The sequence below is a fragment of the Phymastichus coffea genome, unplaced genomic scaffold (genome assembly GCF_024137745.1).
Source record: "Phymastichus coffea isolate CEN01 unplaced genomic scaffold, Cenicafe_Pcof_1.1 PCOF00031, whole genome shotgun sequence".
NCBI classification, from domain to species: Eukaryota; Metazoa; Arthropoda; class Insecta; order Hymenoptera; family Eulophidae; genus Phymastichus; species Phymastichus coffea.
Window position 1 is genome coordinate 3,330,933 of NW_026706842.1, and position 23,656 is coordinate 3,354,588.

Here is a 23,656-nt window from a genome sequence, read left to right on the forward strand (position 1 = left end):
CAATGAGAATTTATCGGTTTATACGATTGTGTATACGATAAAAATAGAAACATTATACCTCTGTATTGAATTTTTCCATCACTATAAACCTTCGCTTGAGATTAATATAAAGCGCAATAACGCTGTTACGATTGAAATATTAGCAATGACAAAAATTTACAAGTATGATAGCTTAGCAATTGAAATTCGGAAGCTGTGAGCAAACGCAAACATAACTTTACGTACACTTTCGGTTTTTATCGCTTTTTATCTTAATTTGCACAGTCCTATACAAATGTCAGAAGTCATGTGAGTTAGCTACCGTCAAGTCATGAGTAATGATGTCTAATATCGCAACGTGTATTACAGTAAAAGTGTTGAAGAATTTTCAGTATCATTTTTCATAAAAATTGAATGACATCGGCTTGGAAGCTTTAGTTCACAGCAGCATTTACTAATTTGTGCAGTAAAATGAATTTGCGAGTGTTAAATTGAAGAAAGGAGTTTTAATTTGAAAATTAAATTTTAGCAATAGAATAATGATATAATACTGAAGACGAAAAAGCCGAGTTAGTCTTATCTTATCGAGAAAAATTATTCAAATACGAACACAAATCGGAGGACGTCTGAAAATAAGCAGCCAGTCGATCAGAGGTTACAAAAGCGTCGAAATATAAAAATGGTTCAAAGAGATGGAACTAATTTGAAGATAGAAGTGAAAAATAAGCTTTTTACGCAATGCATAGCGACGGCAGGAGGTGAGGTGACAATAATAATCGACCGATCTTACTGTTAGCAATTGATACGAAATAATTTCTTTCAGTGATGGTATTGATCATTCAAACCGGAATAATGGGTGGCTGGACCTCGCCAAATATGGCTCGCTTGACCAGCGAAAATTCAACGATCCCAATAACTCTGTCGGAAGCGTCTTGGGTAGCATCTTGCCTGAACTTGGGGAGATTCGTCAGCGTCGTCCTCGTTCCGATATTTATCGAGCTGGCCGGCAGTAAGAAGACGATTCTCCTATCGTTCCTGCCTGTGACTGCATCGTGGATAGTTTGCATGATAGCCAACAGCGCGATGATGCTGTACACTGCGAGATTTTTGTGTGGCATCACGTATGGCTTGACGTACGGATGTTTCTCCATGTATCTAGGGGAAGTATCAGTGGCGGCGTACCGAGGCACCTTCGTTTCCATAGCCATGATCGGCTGGCCACTCGGATCTGTCATCGGCACCATAGCGGAAACTTATCTGCCGATGGCTGTCTCTAGCTCGATATACTTGGCGCAGTGCTTGGCGGGAATAATGATACTCATCTGGTTGCCTGACTCGCCTTACCAACTGGTCAAAAATAAGCAACTCGACAGAGCTCGAGAATCTCTGGCCTGGTATCGAGGCCACTCCAACACGGAGCAAGAAATGGATAAAATTCTAGAATTTATCGAGTCCAACGCCAAGCAGACGTTCGGAGAGAGGATGCAACAGCTCGGATCGAAGCCAGTCCGAAGGGCAGTTTTCATCGTAGTGATAATCTTTGCATTTCCCCAATTAGTCGGTCTGTTTAACGTATTTTACTACATGGAGCTCATTCTAACCAACGGCAAATCTTTTCTGGTCGAGCCCAGCGAATTCGTAATCTACGCGAACCTCGTTTTGTTTGCGTCCACCGTGGCGACCGCAAATCTGATTGATAAATTGGGCAGGCGAGTGCTGCTAATGGCCTCGGGCCTCGGGGTGACCGTGGCGCTGGCCGGACTCGGTCTCCATTACTTCTTGCTGGGAAACGCTCGAGTGGACCCGGTCAGCATGCAATGGCTACCAGTTGCTTCGATAGTGCTCTTTGTGATTACGTACACGGTCGGCTTTCTGACGGTGCCCAGCACCGTGCTCGGCGAAATGTTCCCGGCCAACATTAAAAGCACGGCAGCCGGTTTCACCAGTCTCACTTCGGCCCTTCTAGGGTTTCTCGCGTCGAAGGCTTATCAACCGATGGTCGACGCCATCGGCGAAGCCTACGTTTTCTGGATTCACGCTCTCTTTTCCGCGCTGGCGGTGCCTGTCGCGCTATTCTTACTGCCGGAGACAAAGGGCAAGAGCTTTCAAGAAATCCAAATTGATCTTCACAAAAAGTAACTTGATATTGCCGTTCGGCGAGTTAATCCTTTTGTTCGAATGATCTCGCACGTGGGGAATGGCTTAGCCAAGAGTGAGCGACGAACGACGACTACAGAAACTCAGCAGGGAAGCGCGCGTTATAACTGCCTGTATCGCCAACAATAAACACTTTCTTTACCTCCTGTGTTTATTTTCTACTTGAATTTTCTTCGTTTCATCACTTTTCATTTCTTTGTATAGAATCAATTGCTTGACCGCGCTACCGTTACTTGTAAAATCTCACTTACGGGCTGCGATTTCTTCACTATTTTGCAGGTCTTTTGTCCAACTCGATTATTATATTCATTAGTTACCTAGAAATGGTGATGTTTCTTTAATCATAACTCAAGTGTAATTTACATATATGGTTAACTTTGTCGTCCCCCAGTCGTTTATATGTGTTGAATGATATTGTTAGCCCTAACGTATAAAGAAGTTAGGGTGTCGACGACGCTTGCACACACGCACGCACACCCTTGTAGCAATTTATCTGCTATTTTTCGAAAATATGTTTCTTCTTTATGAATTATTACTATACGAATATTTTACTTTAGGTGATGTTTTTTCAAGTATACGTTAACGTAAAGAATAATTGTCCATTCCTCGTCATCCCCGATACTCACACCTGAATCCCTTTACAAAAGCTACTTTCAAAAAAGAGATCATATTATCCGTTTGTAAATTATTATAATAAGCAAAAATGTTACAATATAATTTTTTAAAATAACTCACGCTGTTCGCAATATTTGCCCAACAAGTTATGAGAAGGAAACATAAAATGTTGGCAATATCGACATGCATGAACGACTGTAGGAGTGAGGTTAAAGGTTGGCGATAAGCGCCATAAAATGTGTTTATAAATTTTGAACAACTACATCTCTGGTGGGGAAACGCGAACCAGCTCATAACTTTAGCCTAATGAGAAACTTATTTATGTTTGCGACGTGGGATAGTACACGGCTTCGTACTATCCCGCACTGCAAACATCCTTCACAAGCGTAGTCGCGCTCGCCTTGGCTAAGTTACACAAATAGCTATTAGATACGAACGCACGGTATGGCATAGTACTATAAGGGTTGTTTCAGGCGGCTGAACGAGCACAGCGACTTATTTTCACCGAAACATTGTTGGGAAGCAAGAAATCGCGTTACACGCGATTATTTCTACTTTTATATTTTCGATCACACCTTGAACGTTGCCAATTTTGAACGCGCGATGAGCAGGTAATAAATTCTATTACTTTTCGCAATTGAGCGGCCATGAATCGTTATCTTATCGTACAAAGTCTGCCTTCGAAGACGCGGTACTAAATCTTTATGATTGTGGCAGTCGAGCATTGCTAATTGAGTATTAGCCAGCAGCAACGGAGCGACATGGCGAATGCAGGTGGTAGTAAGGATCGTCGAGTTTTCGGACAATGCTTGGCGTCGGCAGGGGGTAAAAGTTCGCGGGCGACTGTTGCGGGGCTAGCGACGAGTCAGCGAACCGGGTTGTTAAAGGCTGGATTGCTGTTGTAGCGACAATATTGATCACGCAGACTGGAATAATGGGCGGCTGGACATCGCCAAACATGGCTCGGTTGACCGGCGAGAACGCAACGATACCGCTGAGCCTCGAGGAGGCATCCTGGGTGGCGTCCTGTCTGAACCTGGGACGGTTCGTGAGCGTGGTCCTCGTGCCGATGCTGATCGACCTGGCGGGCAGCAAGCGGACCATCCTCCTGTCGTTCGTGCCCGTGAGTGTGGGCTGGATCACGATGATGCTGGCCAACTCGGCACTGTGGCTGTGCGTCGCCAGGTTTCTCAGCGGCATCACTTACGGCTTGGCGTACGGCTGCTTCTCGATCTACCTGGCAGAGGTGTCGGTGGCGACCCTCCGCGGCACTTTCATCTCCGTGGCGATGATCGGCTGGCCGATGGGCACCCTGCTCGGCACGATCGCCGAGACGTACCTGCCGATGAGCGTGTCGAGCGGCCTGTATCTGGCGCAGTGCCTGCTGGGCATGGCGCTGCTGGCGTGGCTGCCGGAATCGCCGCAGCACTTGGTCAGAGCCAAGGACAGCGAGGGCGCGCGTAAGGCGTTCGGCTGGTACCGGGGCGGCATCGAGGCCGAGGTCGACGCCGAGCTGAGCGCCATCGCCAAGATCGTCGAGTCCAGCGCGCAGATGGACGGCGGACTCGCGAGCCGAGTGCAGCGCCTCGCGTCCGGCCGCGTGCGCAAGTCGCTGCTGCTGGTGGTGGCGCTGTTCAGCCTCCAGCAGATGTGCGGTCTGTTCGACGTCGAGTTCTACATGGAGACGATCCTGACCAAGGCCAGGTTGTTCTTGATCGAGCCGCGGGAGGCGGTCATCTGGGCGAACCTCGTGCTGCTCGTTGCCACCGTGATCTCCGTCAACCTGCTCGACAAGCTAGGCAGGCGGCCGCTGCTGGTCGCCTCGAGCCTGGGGGTGGCACTGGCGATGGCGGGTTTGGGCCTGCACTTCCAGCTGTTCGGCCGCTCGGACGTCGAGGCGGGCTCGGTGCCGCAGTGGCTGCCCCTGGCCTCGATCGCGCTGTTCACCGTCACCTTCACCGCGGGGTTCATGTCGGTGCCCAGCACGGTGCTCAGCGAGATCTTCCCGGCCGACTTGAAGGGCTCGGCCGCCTGCGTCTGCAGCCTCACCTCGGCGCTCTTCGGCTTCCTCGCCTCCAAGTCCTATCTGCCGACGGTCGAGGCGGTCGGCGAGGCCTACGTGTTCTGGGCGCACGCGGCCTTGTCCGCGCTGGCCGCGCCTGTCGCTCTCTTCCTCATGCCCGAGACCAGAGGCAAGAGCCTCCAAGAGATCCAGGCCAGCCTCTGAGGTGGCGCGTCGACCGATCGCTAGGTGCGCCAGCCACCCTCGACGCGGCAATCGGCTCGCTGATCGAACGCTCGATTCTCTGTTGGCAGGTCGTCGACCGTCCCGACCGGGCGAGCCCCCGCGCGCGACCAGTGGATGGCAGTCTGCCAGCCGACGCCCGGCGTAATCTCTCTCCGTTGCGCGTCTTGGCCGATGTATACGACGACTGACGAAGGGCTCGAATAAACAGGAGGCGGCGGCCCAATTAAAAGCCGTGCGCCGCCGCTACGCCTCGTTCAATCCAATCGTCCTGACGAGTGTCCTGCTTTCGATCCCTCATCCAGTGGCGCCGAACGCCAAGACTCTCGCTCGTTCGGATGATTAGCTTGCCGCCGGAGATGGTGTCGCTCGCAATGGAAGCGCCGCTGTACAAATGTCACGCCCGGGAATTTCAGGGTGTACGCAGCGCGAGCACGAGCTCCCCCGCGGCAAGCTCGCCGACTATTCCGGTTATTCGCGCGCCAGCGAGCCGGCGTGTCCGTCAATAATCTTTGGACGGCAAATTGAGGGGGTGGGGGGCGCCCTGCGCCATCGATCGCCAACTAATTATCGAGCCGCGCTTTCGTGCACGGTCGATCGGTCTTGGGAGGAATCGTCGACTCCCTCGGCCCGCAGTCGCTTCCATTTCGGAGCTCGCAAGCTGCAATCAAGGCGCGACTGGCGCGCAAGAGCTTTGAGAACGCTGGCTCTTTGCTTGATGGGCGCTAATGAAAGTGCCGGGGTGCGATTGCGTCTGTTCTCTCTCTCTCTCTCTCTCTCTCTCTCTCTCTCTCTCTCTCTCTCTTCTCTCTCTAAATCTGGAAAAGCAGACTCCGCCGCGAATCGTTGGCTTTCGAATTCGGGCTAAAAGCGGCGTCAGCGTCGTTCCCGAGCCGCTACATCGGCGATCGATTTTTCGAAACTGGCGGCGGCAGCTCTCGAGGAGTCAGAGCTCGTGGCCTGGTTTTCCCCATCTCCGCGTGCATGCGCGCGTCCGTATGAGCGATGCGCGAGACGAAATAAGAATAAACTGCTTTTCCCGCGGAAATCGACTTTTCTCCGTCTCCCACGGCTGCTCCGTTGAAGTTTTCGGCAGACAGCTGTGCCAAATCGAGTTTCATCATCGTGATTCCGAGCAATTTTTCCGACTGCGCTCTGCAGCCGCGCGCAGAGCGCGCTAGATATTACGTTTGATCTGGAAACGAGCGTTACCCAGTTTGGCGACTTGTCGCGATAAGCAAACAATGGCATTGCCAGAGCGCGACCGCGAACGGCAACGGGAAGCATTGTTAAAGTGGTTCGCGCTATTCTCGAATGAAGCATTACGCGAAATGACTGGGTAGCAGTAGCTACCAAATTGCCGGCTATGCAGCATGCAAATGCTCGGGGCGCTGCACGTCTGTAACCTTTCTCGCGACGCGCATAACGCGTAACCGCCTCCGCGCGGCGGACAGCTAATCCGGAGTAAATAACGAGTAATAGGCGCGGATCGACCAAGTTCGATCGGGACAATTCGACAAATTGGATCGACCGTGTTGTCCTTTCCTACTTCTCTTCGTCACTTTTGTTTTGCCTCGCTCCTCACTGGCGCGCCTGCACGTATGCTTACGGCGAAGCGCGTAAGCCGAGTCAGCTTCGATATTCCTCTCTCGCCATTACGTGGCCGCGCGATTCAACCCACTTTCACTCTCGCCCGCGCCCTCGCTCCCCCCTCCCGTCGCCACTTCTTTCCCTTTCAATCGACAATAATTGATCATCGCCATGGCAGAAGCTGTCCAATCAGTGTGTCATGTCAGTTTCGCCGACGCTCAAGCGCTCGCAGAGGCGAGTGATAACGAGTGGCACACGTACCTCCGCGAAGAAGTCCTGCATGAAGTCCTCGGTGGCGCCCATGTTGACGGACACCTCGTCCGCCTGGTCGTCATCGTCCGACTGGGCCTGCAAACCAACAAGCGAATTAGATGCACGAGCGACGCTCGGTCGGATCCGCATCGAAGGCACTGTCGCTGGCTGACCCATTAATTGCTCAAGTGCTCTCGTTTGATGCCTCGCTGTCGCAGTAATGCGCGAGGCTGCGCGCGTGCCCCCAACTCCGTTTTTTTTTTTTTTTTTTTCTCTTTTTCTCCATCGATTGGCTCCATTGTTCGACTCGCCGAGCGCGGAAAAAACGAAGCGACAAAGCCCCCCGAACGAGAGCTTCGATCGGGGGGCGGGGGGGTCGGGGGAGCGTTCGAGAACTCCATTTTCCGCACGCGAAAACCCGAGCGCGTCGCTTACGACGGGTCAAGATCGCGCGAGCGATAACGCGATTAGCGCGGGATCAGCGCGTCGCGAGGCTGGGCCAGAGGAGGTCGTACGTCGCCAGCGAAAATTAGGCAGCCAGCTTCGCGGTCTATTGCTTCCAGGCTGGTGCTGCGTTTGACGGGAGCCTGCTCGGCCGGTCCGAAGAATTGCGCTAAGCGAGCAGCTTTGCGCGTCCGATCACCGCCGAGCCGCTTCCGACGTCCGGCCGAAGCGAACGACGAACGGCGCGCCCGTTGGCACGGCTGTCGGGTCCGCTCGAGGGGCGCGATAAAGCGTGAGTCACGGCGCCTCCTGGCCGACATAGAGCGACAAGCGCCAGCTGTTAGACGTCGGACGTGACTTGACGCCCGGCGGCAAGCCGCGACCTCGGTCGCGTTCTTCCTGGCATTGGTCCGGGGAAATCGACGGACACTATCTACGAGCTTCGGGCGCGACACGGCCGCGCTACGCAGTACAGCTACGATTCGTTTTTCGAAAGTCCCGTCGAAACCTTGGAAGAGTACAATTTACAAACAGCGATACAGCCCACATAGCTCGGAGCGTCGCAACGAGCGATCCGAGGCCCCTGAACAGCCGGAATAACAATCAGCCAGGCTGACAGAAGCAGTGGAAGCGAAGGTCAATAGCCGGCCGCTGCGCGCCTCTCTTAGGCAACGAACGCATCGGGCTTCCGAGTGCTCGACGACACAATGCACGAGGCGGACGAGTATCGAGAGAGATGAAAAGGGAAAACAAGGCGGCGAGCGGTGAGTAACCGCCGAAGAGCGCGAGCGCGCGCCTCGCATGCGAGTGACTCACAGGCGAGTCGGCTCATTAGGAGTGACTTGCCGAGCGAGAGATAGCGCGTGTGTACATAGGCGTTTCCCTCGCGCGTAGCCCTGACACACACACGGCGCGCGAGAATCCAAGCCGGCTTTCGCGTTTCTCACGCGAGCTAGCTGCTGCATATCGCCGGAAGCGCCACGTGCCCCGGTCCGATTTACAGCGAACGGAAAACGGTCGCTGCTCGGCGCGTACCCCCAGCGCTGCCGCGCGACCGATCGATCCCGGCCGAGGGAGCTTTGCTCCGATAATCTTCGGCCGCGCGCGATACCGCGAGCCGCGCGGCCACAGAAGCCAAACTTCCGCTCGAGATGCGACGGCGAGTCGCGCTCGTCGCTTGCGTCAACTGGACCGCGACGCGCCCGTGCGAAAACACGCGCAACCAGCGCTGCGCCGAATTATCGCCGATGACAGTGTGTCGGGCGCGCGGCGTCGCGTCGAAAGGAGAGGAGGCTGCCGTTGCTCCGCCAGCCCGACCTCGTCCTTACTAGTATTCTAATAAGCCGGGCTCGTTTGGTATGACAGCAGCGTTTAAAAATACTCGCGACGCGTCTAGTCATCGGGAACACCTGTCACCGGCCGCCGGCGGCGGTGGCGGGCCTCGTTCATCGATTGCTCCTTTCGACTTGCCGCTCTCGGCGCTTGCCCCGGTATCGCGAGCACGTCTCTCTGCCCGGGGTGTGCTGCGCACACCTGGGGGGCGCGGTTGCACCTTCGGCTTCGGAGCGCGAGTTCAAGGGTTATGTAATGCGATGACTTACGGCGACGAGGGCTGCAAGTCTGTCCTTGGTCATGGCGAGCGAGCGAGATGCGCACGAGCTGCTGCTGCTGCTGCTGCTGCTGCTTAGTAGAAGATCTGGGGCGCTGCTCGACGGCGGCGGCTAGCTGCTAATCCCATTCACGCTCCACTGCCAGCCATCCACCACCGCCTTCTCTTTCTCTCGTTCTCGCTGGCGAACTCAATGATCGAGCACACAATATGCCGCGCACTCTCGCACCAGCACACTCCGCACCGCGCACTGAACTCCTCGCGCGAGCAGCTCGGGGCGCAGACGACGACGACGACGTCGACTCGACTCGGACAGACAGACAGAACGAGCGCGGATCGTAAAATCGATACGCGGACTCTCGCGCTCTCGCACTCGTCTCTCTTTCTCTCTCTTTCTCGCTCTCTTTCTCTACTGCTGCTCGGTCCGCAGTGCTGTACGCAGGCTACTCGCGCGCATGCGCTCGATGACGTCAACATTCGCGCGCACAGTCCTGTACTCACGCCCATCTCGGCCCACGCGCGTCGCTGCCACACTCCAACTTCGTCATTTTCGGTAGTCTTCTCTAGCCGGCTTTTCTATCACTTGTGCTAAATGGCGACGTAGTGTGTCAAACTAACCCGACCTCCCCAAAGCTTCCAAGTCATCGTTTTCATCCTGATCAATGCAATTTCTAAATTGTCGACTTATCATCGGCTATAGCTATTTGCTTCTTAAATAAAGCCAATGCCGAGTTTCAATTTTGCAAAATCGTACAGATTTTACGCTAACAGTATCGTCAATCGACTTAAAGACTTTTTGAAAGTTCAATTTTTAAATTTCCCGCCAAAGTGGAGTGCTCCTACGAGTGCCTAATTTTATACGGACCTGTCGCCGTACACGAAAGGTGTCGCCACCTGATTTTATGCTTTCCGCAATATTTACAAAGAATTAACAAATTTTTTAATAAAAACTAAATTTTTAAAGTCAAAATACGATTTTTCTCCACTGCTCAAGGTCGAAAGCTACACAAACTCGAATCTTACGAAGGATTCGTGTGTAAAGTTTGTTGGCCAGTAGAGCAGTTAGTGAGCGCGCGCGCTGCACTCGGCAAACGCCATTGTGAACGGCCAAAAACTGGTGCGTGTATGACGAGTGGTGTAACGTCTCGCGTCCATTTTTTTCACGTGCCACGCCGCTTCCCGCGAAATTTCCAGCCTAACCGGCAAGTAAAAATCTAGCCAATAATTTTTTTGGTATCTCCACAGCATCCGCGTCTGAGGTTCACGTCAATTTCGCAAAACCCAAAGCGAAAACGCAAATCTATTGCCGTGCATCGAAAGTGCCGGCACTTGATTTAGCGGTTAGCTTCAACCGTCTTTCCCGGCCTGCCATTCTCACGAATCATCGTCCTCGAGTCTTGACCTCGCATCATCTCATTCGGCGCTTCCTATTCAATCGCTCGTTGTCACCGCGTGCTCTTTGCAAGAGGTAGTGATCCAAAATCATCGTCGTATATCGTATCGTTGCATGATCTAAGAGAAATTTCGAGAAACAATTCGAGTTACAACGGCAAGTGCTACCTCATTTACTACTCGTGCGCCACGATTTTTGCGCCTCTTATTTGTCCAAGAACTTTTATATTTGCGTCGCTTCGGTCGATCAGCTCGTTGTTTTTGTTGGTCACAGGCCTCGGGGATAATATTATTATCACGCAGTTTGACTTTTCGCAGACGTTCTCGGCGAGTTGCAAATCTAAATCCTAGCCTTGAATCTACTCGAGAAAGCTAACCTGCTTCATTTTACAGATCCGTCATTAGTGATTGTTCAGCTTCAGAGATAAAGTAGAACAGACACTTTTGGAGTATGTCACAGGAGGCTGATGTTCCGACCTTCAAGTGTGTACTTGTCGGTGATGGTGGTACCGGTAAGACAACCTTTGTCAAGCGTCACTTGACCGGCGAGTTCGAAAAGAAGTATGTGGCCACGCTCGGTGTCGAGGTACATCCCCTCATCTTCCACACGAATAGAGGCCCCATCAGGTTCAACGTTTGGGATACTGCGGGCCAAGAGAAGTTTGGTGGCCTTCGAGATGGATACTATATTCAAGGACAGTGTGCCATTATCATGTTTGATGTTACATCCAGAGTTACCTATAAGAACGTTCCCAACTGGCACAGGGATTTGGTGAGGGTCTGCGAAAACATACCCATTGTCCTCTGTGGCAACAAAGTTGACATCAAGGATAGGAAAGTCAAGGCCAAGAGCATTGTATTTCACAGGAAGAAGAACCTCCAGGTGAATTATTAATTTCTGTTGTTGCAGCTGATTCTCAATGAGTCAAACTTCAATGATGATTCAGAGTCCATAAATTTAGCATTGATGACAGTCATCTGTCCCTCTAATCTGACTTAGAAATAATTTTTTTTCCTTGTGTTTCAAGGCTCTAATGTGTCAGTTACCAATTACTTGTTCTGTTTTGCTTTTCAGTATTATGATATCAGTGCAAAGAGTAACTACAACTTTGAAAAACCCTTCCTCTGGCTTGCTCGCAAGCTTATTGGCGACCCGAACCTCGAATTTGTTGCCATGCCTGCTTTACTCCCACCAGAAGTAACAATGGACCCACAATGGCAACAACAAATCGAGAAAGATCTCAAAGAGGCGCAGGAGACAGCACTTCCCGAAGACGATGAAGACCTTTAGTTCTCTTACATAAAACCAAGGCAGGGCCTATTATTTAAACATGCGGTATTCACGCATGTCACCGCGTTTTTTTTTTCCGTAAGCAAGTCACAAGTTTTCTTTCTTTGTGTTGATATGATAAAATTTTGACTCACTATTTAAATGAAGTTTGAAAGTTCAAAATATCGATTTGTTCGAGAGCCCGAATAAGGATATTTTAAGAAAATTAAATAATGTTACCCTGCACTTTCAGAGGGTCTTCTAATGTTAGAATCTGCGGCAGAAGTGTATCGACATGTAACTGAAATTCACGACACTGAGCCATTTTCTATACTACTTGAAAATTGTATCTAATTTGAAAAGTAATTGCCAATACAAATGGAATCGCAAGTATGCCTCTTTAAATTCAATATTCTCTAGCCATTATTAATTTAATGCAATCTTGTAATGCAATTTGTGCGTGTTAAATCTTACGTTTTTGATCCATCAGCCTCAAGAGTAATATAACTAATATTACTCTTTCGCACTGTTATGTTTCACTTTACATAAAAAGCATATCTAAGGAGCATAATGCAGTTCACAGTATGTTGCGTCTGATTGTGTCAAACTAAGGACTGTTTACTATTTTTATAAGCATTCGTGAATTGTATGATTTGTCTCTCTTAAATTATAAAAAAATAGAAGCTTTTTGTACAACATAGCTTTGTTTCTTAATAAAATTATTGATGAAAGTTGTTTCGAGATTATCTCTTAAAGATAAATAAAGAATCATAAAGTGCGTATGTGTGTGAATATTAGAATTTCTATGTAATGTGCTAACTGGAATTTTATTTCAATGAATGTAAGTGATTGAGGCATTATAATAATGTAGATTCTGTTTCTGTCATGGATGAGTCTGATTGAAAGAAAACCTTGAACAGATTGTAATTGTTGTCTGGATTCAATAAATAAGAAACAATGCTATTTCTGTGCTTATTATTTTGACCTTCAACTTAATCAAACGGAAAACTTGAAATATTTCTTATTGGTAATAATAATATAAATTTTATTTATAAAATTGCTTCCAAACAAGGTATGAATAACTTATTCATACATGTACATCAAGTGTATCCGATTTAAATTAACAGTTGTAATTTTATTTTGTAAAAAAAGTTAAACTTGAAGTCCAAGAAAGATAATTTTTTTTATAGTACAGATTTTTTATAAAACCTAGGTACTCTTAATTGACTGATAAACTTAATCAAATAAAAAAAATGTCATTATAATTTAATTTTGATGCAAATGATGACTTTCCAGAGGAATGTTATTTAATTTTCATGGTTGAAAAATTGATTTGCATATCTCGAAAAAGTGACATTTTTCTAATTTGTTAAAAGTTTAGTTTGTTTGAAACTATATTTATATAGGTTACATTATAGTTTTTTAAAGAAAAATCATATATTAAATGTACAATATTTTGAAGTAAGTTTTTACGTTTTGCCCCTAGACTTTAATCTTTCCAACTTTCGAATGCCCTTCTTGCCTTCAAGCAGAATGAACTTCTCATCCTCCGTCAAAGGAGTCAGAAGATTGGTTATCACGCCAGTACCAACTGTTGTGTTACCGTCTCTCAAAGTGAAACGCTGACCTTTCTCGCACACCATCGACTTAAGCAGCTTTAAGTCCAATCTGTAAAAAGCAAATATGTTATAAATAACGAGTTAACAATATTTGAAAAAAAATGACCTATTTAAGAAAATACTGACGTTGCATCCTCTCCTGGCATAGCCATGTTCTTTCCTGGAACTGTGACCGAGACTGGAATATCCCACGTTTTGCTGTACATTTGCAACTGAATCCGATCTTGAATAGGTTTCTTGCGTCCACCTTCTTCGGTAGTTAAAATGTACGCTTGAGCCTCGATATGATTATGGGACTTAATCGAGCCTGGTTTAGCCATGACCATTCCTCTTCGCACGTCTTCTCTCTTGAGACCTTTTACGAGAGCACCTAATTGGTCACCGGCTTCAGCATACTCGAGAATTTTGTGGAACATCTCAATCCCAGTAACTGTGCTCTTTATTGACTTTTCATATCCTAAGAATTCGACTTCTGTGCCCTTTTTTAGCTTTCCACGTTCCAGTCTGCCAGTAACGACCGTGCCTCTGCCCGCAATGGAGTAGGTACCTTCTACTGGCAATAGGAATGGCTTGTCAAGTTCGCGTTCTGGTACTGGCACATTGTTGTCACAAGCTTCCAACAATTTGAGGATAGCATCTTTTCCAATTTCTGGATTTTTTCCCTCCAATGCACAGAGAGCACTGCCTTTTATGACTGCAACTTTGTCTCCATTGAAACCCATTTCAGTCATAAGCTCTCTAATTTCCATCTCGACAAGTTCTACCATCTCTGCATCAGCAGCATCAACCTGAATACAAAAAAAAATTCACAAATTTTTACCAAAGCTCATTAAAGAAGGGTAATTTAAAATTATTGCTAGTATTAGAAAAAATATAGCAGTACCTTATTGATGAAAACTACAATGTGTTCAATACCAATCTGTTTTGCAAGCAGTAAATGTTCCTTTGTTTGTGGCATAGCTCCGTCAGTAGCAGCAACCACTAAAATAGCACCATCCATTTGTGCTGTTCCTGTGATCATGTTTTTAATGTAATCAGCGTGTCCCGGACAATCTGTGTGGCCATAATGCCTATTCTCTGTTTGGTATTCGATGTGGGCAACGTTGATTGTAATACCCCTGGCTTTTTCTTCTGGTGCATTGTCTATTTCACTGTAGCCTTTAGCTTTGGCTAATTCTTTTTCTGACAATACTGTCCAGTAAAAATAATGGAAAGCAAATAAGTTTGAAACTCAAGTGTAAATATTTGGATTTATTGGTAGCCTTTCAATCTCTACCTTTAGTAATGGCTGCAGTCAAAGTAGTCTTTCCATGATCAACGTGACCGATAGTTCCAATGTTAACGTGGGGTTTGTCTCTGGAATAAACGACTTTCTCGGCAAAAGATCTTTGGACAGTAATCGCTGGCACGTAAAGTTGACTGCATAGTTGGTTTCGCCGATGCTAAAAATGACAACAATTGAAATTATTGCAAATTTAAGGCGTGATGTAACGTGGTGTTTCATGAAGCTCTGAAGGTACAGTAGCAATGCTGTTAAAAATAAAGGAAAACACGTAAGTAGAGCAGAATAGAGCGAGACATTAGTAACTCACATATTTAGCAAGTTGCCGGGTGAAGTTGATGTGTCGAGCAGCGTGTCGTAGCACTGAAAAATTATCGAAAATTAACGATTAATGTACCATTAAAAGGGCAATAGTGCATGTATACCCTCCCCACGAGGCTGTTTATTTCGTCGACAATTTACGGATAAGAAAACGACATACAGCAAGATTCGGTCGTTCCATTTCAATAGACATACTTAAAATAGTTATTCGAACGAATCATTATGAAATTATAGTGTAAATTAACATTACCAGGATAAATAATCGTCCTCGCAGAGACGAACGCCATGATTCCTAACCAAATTCTTCCTTCGCTGTTGGTTTTGATTTCGCCGAAGACTACAAGAGGCAGCACTAGCCTGGCACTCGAGGCAAAAAAAGAGAAGAAAACGGATATGTTACGTAACGCAAATGTAGCATCGTCGATTTAAAGCGCAGAGACAGGCGAGAATTAAAAAAATGTTGTTTTTTTTTCGCTGTAAATTACTTTTGTTCTATTATAGTATTACTTTTGATCTATTGCGTACGAGTACGCAAACAAGCGCCTCGGATTCATAAAAAATGATTCCGCTCGAAGCGAATACGCGAGAACAAAGAGCACGAAGAGCAAGATAGTTGCAAACGTAGTGGAGGGAGAGAGAGGGCTGTTGCGTTAGGAAAATTCGAGTCGACAGTTAGATCCGGAGCAGAAGCGTCCGAATTGGCGTTGCAGGTGGCTGCGTTCGATAACAGTAACTAATGGAGCGAGCTCCCGTAAAGAAAAACGCGTATTAAAATGAAGTACGAGCGAGAGAGAGAACGGATCGCGAGAGTATACGCACGAAGAAAGAGAGAAAAAGCGACGATGGGGAGAGCGAGCGCGAGAACGGGAATAGTTGAACCGTTAAATCGTTATTTCTAACGAAGATGTCGCGTGCGCGAGAATAGTCTCCCACACGTGCACACAGTGATCAAGCTTACGAACGCGACCGTCGGGGACACGGACCGCGGAGGCGATCGGCACGCGTCTCGCCCCTTCGATTCATTAATAAGCCAATTGGCGCCTCGCCAATTCGCTGTCGTCGTTTTCCACATTTTGCACGAGCGCGTGAGCGCTGCAGCCGTTCGATCGTCCGGCGATCGGCGGCGCATATAAACCGCAGCGCACACAAGCTGCCGCGTCTCGCGCGGGAGCTTTGTTATGCGATCCGATTGGAATCGGGCCGAGAAAAACTGGCGAGCCGAGCATGCCGCGGCCCTATAAAACATTTATTGCTTGGCGCACGCGCGCGCGTACGCACCCATTCCCATAGGAGAGCGAGAGAGAGAAAATAGAGAAGGCTTAACCAGCTGATATAGAAGGCGATCCGAGTAGAAAAGAAAGGCGGCGACGATCTGGAAACCCACATAAAGACGCGCGCGCGGCGCTCTTCTGAAAAGGAACGCGCCTTTTGGCTCCGATCGGTCGTGTCGAGACTTAAAAACGAACGACGTCAAGCAAGTCGATGCGCCGCTTTTTCGATACCGCCATCCTTTTTGCTAGTGAAAAAAAAAAAAAAAAGAAAAGAAAAAACAGGGAGGAAAGAAAAAACGACGGGTTAACGGCGCGCATGACAAAGCGCGCGCGAAGACACACGCACGCAAGGGAATGTAACGACGCCGCGACTGCGGTAGTCTCGAGCGCGTCGCACATCTTTCATTCATGAAGGCGAGACGTTTCTTTTTATTTGTTACCGGGGGGGGGGGGGGGGGGCTCGTCGCATTGCTCGCGGGCGTCGCCCGTCTCCGAAGCTAATTCCGCGCGTCGGCTGACGTCGACTTGCGCGATCGTCGCTCCCGAAAAAAAAAGCCGCGCGACGCAAAGCTCGCTAAAGGTCGCGCTGGCTCGAAGAGGCGACCGATCCACGCAGGGAGCAGGTTCGGAAGAATGTCATCGGCCAGAGGGACCGAAGCGGTCACGCGGCGCGTGGGGGAGAGATAAGAAGGGCCTCCGTCTGCGGGCGCGCGCACATATATCTCTCCTCTGGGAGCCGCCGGCATTTCGTTCGACGAGCTGATCAGCATTCCAGGGACGCGCGCGTCGTCGCCACTTGGTCGAGAGGAGCGTCGCCCCGTGCGACCGATTTCGAGCTCCAGCGAGGTCGATTGGTGCCGTTGTAGCAGCAGCATACGCATCTCCCGTATCCTCGAGCGTGCGCCGCAAAATTAGACACGATCGCGGCTCCCGTTCGCCGAGCTCCGTCGAAGTGGCTGCCTGCCCTAATCGGCTACGTGCCCGCTCGTTCGCAGCCGAGCCGCCGGGTCCTCTCCCGCGCGCACTCTGATCCTCCGATGCGCCAACGAGCAATTGCGTTCTGCGTGCTCGTCCATCGGAACACGGCCAGTAGGAGCTCTGCGTGGGCGATCGGCACCTCGTTTAGGATCGCCCGCCGAAAGATCGATCGTCAATCGTAAAACAGCAGATCGTTGGGTGGAGTGCAAGAAAGAAAGAAACTCGAGCGTCCTGCATTGGTTGAGCTCTTACGTAAAGCGGAGGCCGCGTTTCGTGAGATTTTTTCCACTCTCTCGCGGGTACGTTGAAAAACAAAGGCCGAACGAGCGAGTAGCTCTAGGGCGCGAAGGGGGGCGACAGAGAGAAAGAGAGAGAGAGAGAGAGAGAGAGAGAGTGGTAGGGGGAGGTGGGGAGGGAAGGAATCGGAAGCGGCATTGCCGTAGAGCGCCAAAGGTAGCAAGGTTGCGCGGAGACACCTGAGCCTGCGAAGTTACATCAGACCCCACTCCCGCGAGCTTAGGCCCCATCGGGAACTCGTGCAGCCCCGTTCGCTGCTGGAAGATTCTCAGTTGGAGTCGCGCACGCGTGCACGGCGCATCCATTCTGCCGCTGGTCCGTCTGGTTCTCCGGCACTCGCTGGGCCGTGTCTCTGCGCTGGTCTGCCTTCCTCTCGGCTGCGATCGACCACGGGAAGCCGGTCATGGACGGGAGACGAGCGGCTGGGTGACACCGTGCGACGAGTTTGCTCTTTGTCCACGCGGACTCGCGACTGCGCCTCGACTCGATTGCTTCTCGGACTTGCTCGTTGGACCGAGCGATAGCAGTGCCGCGACAGGATGACGCCGAGGACCGGAGCAGCCTCTCTGCTGGCGCTGCTCGTGGTAAGGACTCCCCCGCTCGACCCCCGATCTCCGTTCAGGCTCGTGCGTCGGCGTCGCGCTTCCGCGGGCAAGAAACAACGAGAAGAGCAGCGATGCAAACGAAGCCTCGTTCCGTCCATCGCGCGCCTGCACGATTCGTGTACGCAAGCGAGCCTCGAGACGAGAGGTCGCGCGACGTAGACGGAGCTCGAAAGCCGAGCGCCGGGGCTGCTCGAGCGTGTCCGAATGTCCGGGCCACGTCGGCCGGGCGCCCTTTCGTCGCAAAGTCCATTAGCGGCACGCACCGATCGGCCGCGCCGTGCCGCGATTCCGGCCTCTCCGGCGTCCATTGTCCTCCGCGGCAGAGGTGGATATAAACAAACGATCGACGGCGCCAAATTAAAAAGAAGCGAGTTTATATAACTGCCCATTGTTCGTGGGCGGATCGCGCGCGCGACACTCGCGGCGAGCCGGTCGTAGCAGCGTCTCCTCCAGGCGCCTCCGCGGCTTTTTCAAACTCGCTGGCTTTTACGATTTTGCCCGTTGTCGCTTTTTATCGCTGCGGGCCGGGCTATCTTAATCATCGGCTTTATGGCCCAGGGATCCGCCGAGGGCGGAGGGGTCCGCTTTTACGACGGCTTTAACCCATTGCTGATTGCCATTAGCTCCAGCAAGAAGCATGGCACCCATTAATTTCAATCTTTTTCTATTTTATTTTTTTCTCGCTCGTCGTTGAATCGCAGCCCCCCCCCCCCCCCCCCTAGAGCAGCTCTAACGCGCTCCTCGCCAAGCCTCGCGCTTCACGGGATCTCGCGGCTCTTATCGCTCCGAGTATCGCGCGACCTTGACGCAGAGACGCCTCGCGCGCGGAAAGGCGGGAAGTCGTCGACACGTTGGTGCACGGCGCATCGGCAAATAGCCTACTTTCGAGCGCGATCAACCGGTTTTTCCTAGGCAACTGGACGCGCGCGGCGCTCGCGCGAGCCACGGGCGCGGAATAATAACAAGTTGGCCGGGTAAAAATGAATCTTATGAAATGTTAAATGAGTCGAAGCCTAACGGAAGAGCGAGCGGCAAAGCTGCGCGCGTAATCGGCGCGGCCAATTAAACGAGCGAGAAGGCCGTCGATCCGATTAAACGAGCAGCCGCTGCGTCCGCGAGCCAGCGAGCGAGCAGAGAAGTCGCGCTGACCGGTAGCAACGACATGGCTCGAATATGGCGCGCGTAACACGGCGATGCAAGTCGAGGGCTGCGGTAATTGCTGAAATCGAGCCAGCCGGCTGCAAGAATGCTTACGGGAGCGGGCTTCCGCGTTGGCGTGCTCGTGCTTATTCATACACACACGCGCGCACACGTGGGTCGTTGAAGGCACTGCACTCGCCGCGCAGGTAATTACGGCTGCTTCCGCGGTACGCGGAAAATATTGCTATACGCAGCCGCGCGGCGGCAGAAAGAGACCGCGAGAGAGAGAGAGAGAGAGAGAGAGGCTGCTCTAATTGGATTTTTCAGCAAAGCGCGATCATCCTAAAAACAGATAAACCCTCGACAGTTATAACGGCCAGGAATCTCTTCTTTTTTCCGGCATTTTTCTCCGGCTTTGCTCTCGCTCGCGGGTAATTGCGTTCCGCCGCCAGAATGAGTCATTCCGAGGGTGGTTTTTGCCGCGGCCGACGATCGCGCGCGTGCATTTGTGCCGCGCGAGACGGCGCGCGCGCGGCCGGGTGGCACTGCCAAAGTGGAGGAGCGACTGCCGGCCGCGTGGCCCGGCCCGCGACACGCGACCCGCGATCGCGCCGAGCGCCACGGCGGCAGACTCGGGCGCCGCGAGATCAGTTTTGACGCGGAAATCCGCCGCGACCGAGCGCGCGCCGGCAGAAAAACGCGAAGAAGACGCGCTCCGGGCCGCGCGCAGCTAGCCTACGGCCTAATCGCTTCCCCCCTTTCCCACGATCTGCAAACAATGCCCCGCTCCGGCTCTCGCGCGCTCTCCGCGCCGCGTCTCGCTTCGCCGTCCCTCGCAGCGTAAGCAAATAAGAATGCCGCTGCCGGCGACGAGTTACGGGCCGCTTTATCCGTGGCGAGATTCCTCCGCGGCTAATGACATTATCAGCTCGCGGCTTGATTACGCAGGCGCAGGGAGCGAGAGAGAGAGAGAGAGAGAGAGAGAGATCGAACGGCGACGCTCGATCCTCGCGCGCAGGTGCGTCGACCCTCGGTGACAGCGCTAATTGAGGCCTTTGCACTCTTAACTGATCGCCCGCGGGCCGCGGCGCCGGCTCGCACGCGAGCGAGCCGCGTTGAACGCCCGCGCCGCCGCCCTATCTCGCGAATCGCGCGCTGCCGCCGCCGCTGATCAATTAGCTCGCTGCCTGGTGCGATTGCCGCGCGCTGCCGAGGCCGCGGAAAGCAAATAGATGGGCAGCGCGCGCGAGTGAGAGAGAAGCGGAAAATTGAGCGGCGCTGGGCGTAGCATACGGTACCGCGCGGTAGAACGTTATTGTTTCTCCGAGCGCGGAAAGCATCGACAACGAAGCCGCGGCCCGCGCACGCACGGACCTGGAATCGGAGATTCTCTGGGTCATCGCGATCCGCCGCGCGTGAGAAGTAGCGCCGCGGCTCCGTTGGATCGTCGATCCGAATCGCAGGTGGGTGCGCGGGCGGGCGCGCGGGGGACGATCGAGCCGCGCGGGCTCTGGAACAGCGCTTGTGATTGCAGGCAGCGCTGCTGACGAGCCTGGCCGGGGCGCAGAGCGAGGAGGAGGCGCCGGCGAGCGAGTCGCAGCTACGGCTGGGCGACGAGTGCAACCGGGACCGCGAGTGCGAGTCGGCGATCGTGCGCAGCCACTGCCACCTGGGCTACTGCGCCTGCCAGCCCTTCTTCGCCCAGTACAACGCCAGCCTGTGCCTCGCCTGTAAGTCGCGGCCCAGGCCCGCCGCCGCCGCCGCCGCCGCCGCCACTGTCGCGATTGCATATCTGTAACGAGCGATGAATTGCAGCGACGATGCTGGGCAACGAGTGCCTCGTGGACGAGCAGTGCGCGCTCCGAGTGGCCAACAGTAGCTGTCACGAGGGCCTCTGCCGGTGCCAAGACGGACACCTTCAGTACCGCAGGCACACCTGTATCGGACGTGAGTGCGCGCGGCCGCCGTGGCCTACGTCGGATGCTTATCGCTCGTCAAAGCCAGCTCGCTGGCATTCCTGCCTCCTTTCCTCCGTGGCGTTGCTTGCCTTTTCGCCATCTGATATTCCTGTAGCCGGAGCTCAATTATTGTCTAATGCTATGCAGATATTTTAAGGACGCCGCGGCGAGCGAAGCCCGCGGACGGTGCCGCGCTTTCTCGGCTTGTTTTCCGCGAGCGCGCCATTGCGCGTCGTCGGCCCTTCGGCATTTTCGCTCGCGCGCCGAGTTATGCAATTACAGCCTCGATTTCGCTTCTCTGGTTTCATTCGACACCGCGGCAACGCGATATTACGCTCGATGCGTCTCGCCGCGGGACCGCATTCCTCGCTGCGTGCCCTCGTAAAAGCCGCGTGCCTCCCAGTTATCGCCGAGCCGTCATTATTCGGCCGCCGCGGGATCCCGGCGGAATGCCCGTAACGGGGGACGAGGCGCCCGCGAGCTCGTCGCCATCGGAACCGCGGCGACGAGCCGAGCCGGCGCTGCGACTGAAAGCGTGGACGCGCCCTTGCAGCGGCCAAGCTCGGCCAGGTCTGCTACAGCCACGCGCACTGCCGGCTCTGGGACAGCGACACGCACTGCGACTTCCTCATCCCGGACCTGTTCGGACGCTGCCAGTGCACGGCGCCGATGCGCCAGGACGGCGAGGTCTGCCGACCCGACCGGCTGGTGAGGCCGGCCGCGCCTACGAGCCCGCAGCCGGAGGAGCAGCGCCAGCAGTCGGGCGGTGAGGCCGCCGGGGCGCAGCGCGGCCCCGAGCGCGCGACGGCGGCGCCCCAGCAGGAGGACGACGCGGGTGAGCACGGCGCCGAGGCGGCCCGCTAGTCTAACGAGAGGCCGTTGCCGGGCCGACGCTCATTGCCGCGATCGCGCAGGGGTCCAGCTGTCGTGGCTGCGCAACGCCACGATGCTGCTGTCGACGGTGCCGCCGACGCAGCTGATGCCGACGAACCTCGTGACGAGGGCCTCGCTGCACGCGGAGCTGCAGCCGAACGAGCTGCCGGAGGACGACGCCATCGTGGTGGAGGCCGCGGTCGGCGAGCTCGCGCAGCCCGGCGTCAGCCCCGGCACAGGTGCGCCATCCGCCGCCGCCGACGCCGACGCCGACGCCGCTGCCGACGCCACTAACGCGCGCGCGTTTGCTTGCAGCGGCGAGCCCGCTGAAGACCGAGCGCCACGAGAGCGGCGCGCCCTCGCCGGTGTCGCTGGGCCTGGCCTGCCGCCGGGACGCCGAGTGCCGGCTGGCCGACCCGGAGTCGCGCTGCGCCGAGGGCGTCTGCGACTGCGTGCGGCGCGCCGGCAACGGCACCTGGTGCAGCGCCCGGCGCACCGGCTGCCTGCCCGGTAGCTTCCAGTGCCGCGCGAGCGGCGCCTGCATCAGCTGGTTCTTCGTGTGCGACGGCAAGCCCGACTGCGCCGACGGCTCGGACGAGCAGTGCAGCCTCGGCCGGGCGCAGCCCGCCTGCCCGGCTCGGGCCTTCCGCTGCCGCAACAGCCCGCGCTGCGTGTCCCGGGCGGCGCTCTGCGACGGCGCGCGCGACTGCCCCGACGGCGAGGACGAGGCCGGCTGTGGCGACCGCAGGAGTACTCGCCTACCATCTTTCCGTGCCAAGTGCCGGCAGCCGCCTAACCCGGCCACTCTGTTTCGCTTGCAGAGTGCCCGGAGGGAGCGTTCCGCTGCAGCAACGGCCAGTGCCTGCCGGCCTACGAGTTCTGCAACGCGGTGGTCTCGTGCAGAGACGGCAGCGACGAGCCGCGGGCCGCCTGCCGCACGCGCAACCGCAGCCGGCTCTCGCCGCGCCACTGCCCCTTCAAGTGCGCCAACGGCCGCTGCCGCTCCGACGCCATCACCTGCAGCGGCCGCGACGGCTGCGGCGACAACTCCGACGAGGCCAGCTGCCGCGTCTGCAGTCAGTTGCGCTCGCGCTCTCGTCCCGGGCCAGCCGCTCGGCGTCTAACCGGCCGTCGCCTCTCTTGTCGGTTGCAGGGTGCCCGGCCGCGCTCTGACGGACCTCCAGCCAGCCAGCCAGCCAGCCAGCCAGCCAGCCAGCCAGCCAGCCCCGCGGCCACATCCACTCGAGCCGATGACCAAAGATCGCCGCGCTGCGGACAACGGCGACGCTCCAGCACCCATCCTTCGCGGCGGCCTGCCGACTGTGCAGCCTGAACGACGATTACCGAACACCGAGGACGCCCAATCGGACTGACTGCCCCGGATCGACGCGATCCGCGCGACAACGTTTCTTGGCTTGCCTGCTTGCCTTCCGAGGTTCGCTCCGATCGGACACTTTTGCGGGATCTGCTCCCGCGGAGTTTCTCGAGCGTGCGGATAAACTCCCCTCGACTTCGCTCCCTCCAGCAGTGTAGAGCAAATTACGTAGACAGTAGACGCATTCATAGTTTCATCGTAGCGCAGGTTCTCTGCGCACTTTTAGATACGACTATGCAATAATAATAGACGACTATATAGCCCGAACACACACGGTCACATTTGTATAATGTCGGAGCAGCGCACTATCTCTGTAAAGATGCAGCGAGTGCTGTAATATTTTTTAATAAAATGGAATCATTCACCGCAATTATGCGAGATAAG

General features: G+C 53.4%; 6 protein-coding genes across 17 annotated transcripts in view; 4 read left to right on the plus strand and 2 right to left on the minus strand.

The window, feature by feature from the left end:
* The window catches only part of LOC131663256 (syntaxin-1A), a 28,935-nt gene extending 19,633 nt beyond the window's left edge, over positions 1–9,302 (minus strand). For 4 of the 6 annotated variants that reach the window (XR_009301838.1, XM_058933551.1, XM_058933553.1 and 1 more), the window contains exons 1-2: positions 8,884–9,300; positions 6,848–6,934 (exon numbers count right to left, since the gene is read on the minus strand). Coding sequence is in view for 5 of the 6 variants with exons in the window: in XM_058933551.1 (XP_058789534.1) it covers positions 6,848–6,934; positions 8,884–8,916 (120 nt within the window). In the remaining variant the exon portion in view is untranslated. Of the gene's footprint in view, positions 1–6,847; positions 6,935–8,883 lie in introns of all 6 variants that reach the window. The other 2 variants (XM_058933556.1, XM_058933552.1) reach the window with 2 other exon arrangements.
* Positions 439–2,120, plus strand: LOC131663251 (facilitated trehalose transporter Tret1-like). The gene is made up of 2 exons (XM_058933546.1): positions 439–737; positions 803–2,120. Exons 1-2 carry the CDS (start codon positions 659–661, stop codon positions 2,116–2,118), a joined length of 1,395 nt encoding a protein of 464 aa, XP_058789529.1. The 5' UTR covers positions 439–658; the 3' UTR covers positions 2,119–2,120.
* LOC131663252 (facilitated trehalose transporter Tret1-like) lies at positions 3,450–5,240 on the plus strand. The gene is made up of 3 exons (XM_058933547.1): positions 3,450–3,576; positions 3,657–5,002; positions 5,068–5,240. The coding sequence occupies exons 1-2, from the start codon at positions 3,513–3,515 to the stop codon at positions 4,976–4,978; spliced, it is 1,386 nt and encodes a 461-aa protein (XP_058789530.1). The 5' UTR covers positions 3,450–3,512; the 3' UTR covers positions 4,979–5,002; positions 5,068–5,240.
* Positions 9,303–9,937: 635 nt separating the features above from the next.
* On the plus strand, positions 9,938–12,516 carry LOC131663257 (GTP-binding nuclear protein Ran). 5 transcript variants are annotated; one of them, XM_058933557.1, is made up of 3 exons: positions 9,938–10,093; positions 10,677–11,166; positions 11,359–12,516. In XM_058933557.1, the coding sequence occupies exons 2-3, from the start codon at positions 10,735–10,737 to the stop codon at positions 11,572–11,574; spliced, it is 648 nt and encodes a 215-aa protein (XP_058789540.1). In that variant the 5' UTR covers positions 9,938–10,093; positions 10,677–10,734; the 3' UTR covers positions 11,575–12,516. The 5 variants fall into 5 exon arrangements, with proteins under 5 accessions (XP_058789540.1, XP_058789541.1, XP_058789542.1 ...); XM_058933558.1 differs by having other exon boundaries at positions 9,945–10,097; XM_058933559.1 differs by lacking the exon at positions 9,938–10,093 and adding an exon at positions 10,136–10,440.
* Positions 12,517–12,636: 120 nt separating this feature from the next.
* LOC131663250 (elongation factor Tu, mitochondrial-like) lies at positions 12,637–15,141 on the minus strand. Its single transcript, XM_058933545.1, has 6 exons — positions 15,026–15,141; positions 14,765–14,817; positions 14,449–14,614; positions 14,056–14,363; positions 13,299–13,960; positions 12,637–13,221 (listed from the first exon to the last, which is right to left on the minus strand). The coding sequence occupies exons 1-6, from the start codon at positions 15,060–15,062 to the stop codon at positions 13,023–13,025; spliced, it is 1,425 nt and encodes a 474-aa protein (XP_058789528.1). The 5' UTR covers positions 15,063–15,141; the 3' UTR covers positions 12,637–13,022.
* On the plus strand, positions 14,643–23,633 carry LOC131663249 (putative vitellogenin receptor). Of its 3 annotated transcripts, none has more exons than XM_058933544.1 (8): positions 14,643–14,688; positions 20,601–20,796; positions 20,882–21,013; positions 21,578–21,859; positions 21,939–22,136; positions 22,213–22,647; positions 22,719–22,973; positions 23,051–23,633. In XM_058933544.1, exons 3-8 carry the CDS (start codon positions 20,887–20,889, stop codon positions 23,068–23,070), a joined length of 1,317 nt encoding a protein of 438 aa, XP_058789527.1. In that variant the 5' UTR covers positions 14,643–14,688; positions 20,601–20,796; positions 20,882–20,886; the 3' UTR covers positions 23,071–23,633. The 3 variants fall into 3 exon arrangements, with proteins under 3 accessions (XP_058789527.1, XP_058789526.1, XP_058789524.1); XM_058933543.1 differs by having other exon boundaries at positions 14,676–14,725; XM_058933541.1 differs by lacking the exon at positions 14,643–14,688 and adding an exon at positions 17,648–17,905.
* The last annotated feature ends 23 nt before the right edge of the window (positions 23,634–23,656 follow it).

Coding starts and splice junctions, on each gene's coding strand:
- LOC131663249 (XM_058933541.1), top strand. CDS start 17,861: ATGACGCCGAGGACCGGAGCAGCCTCTCTGCTGGCGCTGCTCGTG. Junction 17,906..20,600: donor CTCTGCTGGCGCTGCTCGTG/GTAAGGACTCCC, acceptor TTGTGATTGCAG/GCAGCGCTGCTGACGAGCCT. Junction 22,974..23,050: donor GGCCAGCTGCCGCGTCTGCA/GTCAGTTGCGCT, acceptor TGTCGGTTGCAG/GGTGCCCGGCCGCGCTCTGA.
- LOC131663250 (XM_058933545.1), bottom strand. CDS start 15,062: ATGGCGTTCGTCTCTGCGAGGACGATTATTTATCCTG. Junction 14,818..15,025: donor GAGGACGATTATTTATCCTG/GTAATGTTAATT, acceptor ATAATTTTTCAG/TGCTACGACACGCTGCTCGA. Junction 14,364..14,448: donor GACTGCAGCCATTACTAAAG/GTAGAGATTGAA, acceptor TTTACTGGACAG/TATTGTCAGAAAAAGAATTA.
- LOC131663257 (XM_058933557.1), top strand. CDS start 10,735: ATGTCACAGGAGGCTGATGTTCCGACCTTCAAGTGTGTACTTGTCGGT. Junction 11,167..11,358: donor ACAGGAAGAAGAACCTCCAG/GTGAATTATTAA, acceptor TTTGCTTTTCAG/TATTATGATATCAGTGCAAA.
- LOC131663251 (XM_058933546.1), top strand. CDS start 659: ATGGTTCAAAGAGATGGAACTAATTTGAAGATAGAAGTGAAAAATAAG. Junction 738..802: donor ATGCATAGCGACGGCAGGAG/GTGAGGTGACAA, acceptor AATTTCTTTCAG/TGATGGTATTGATCATTCAA.
- LOC131663252 (XM_058933547.1), top strand. CDS start 3,513: ATGGCGAATGCAGGTGGTAGTAAGGATCGTCGAGTTTTCGGACAATGC. Junction 3,577..3,656: donor ATGCTTGGCGTCGGCAGGGG/GTAAAAGTTCGC, acceptor TTGCTGTTGTAG/CGACAATATTGATCACGCAG.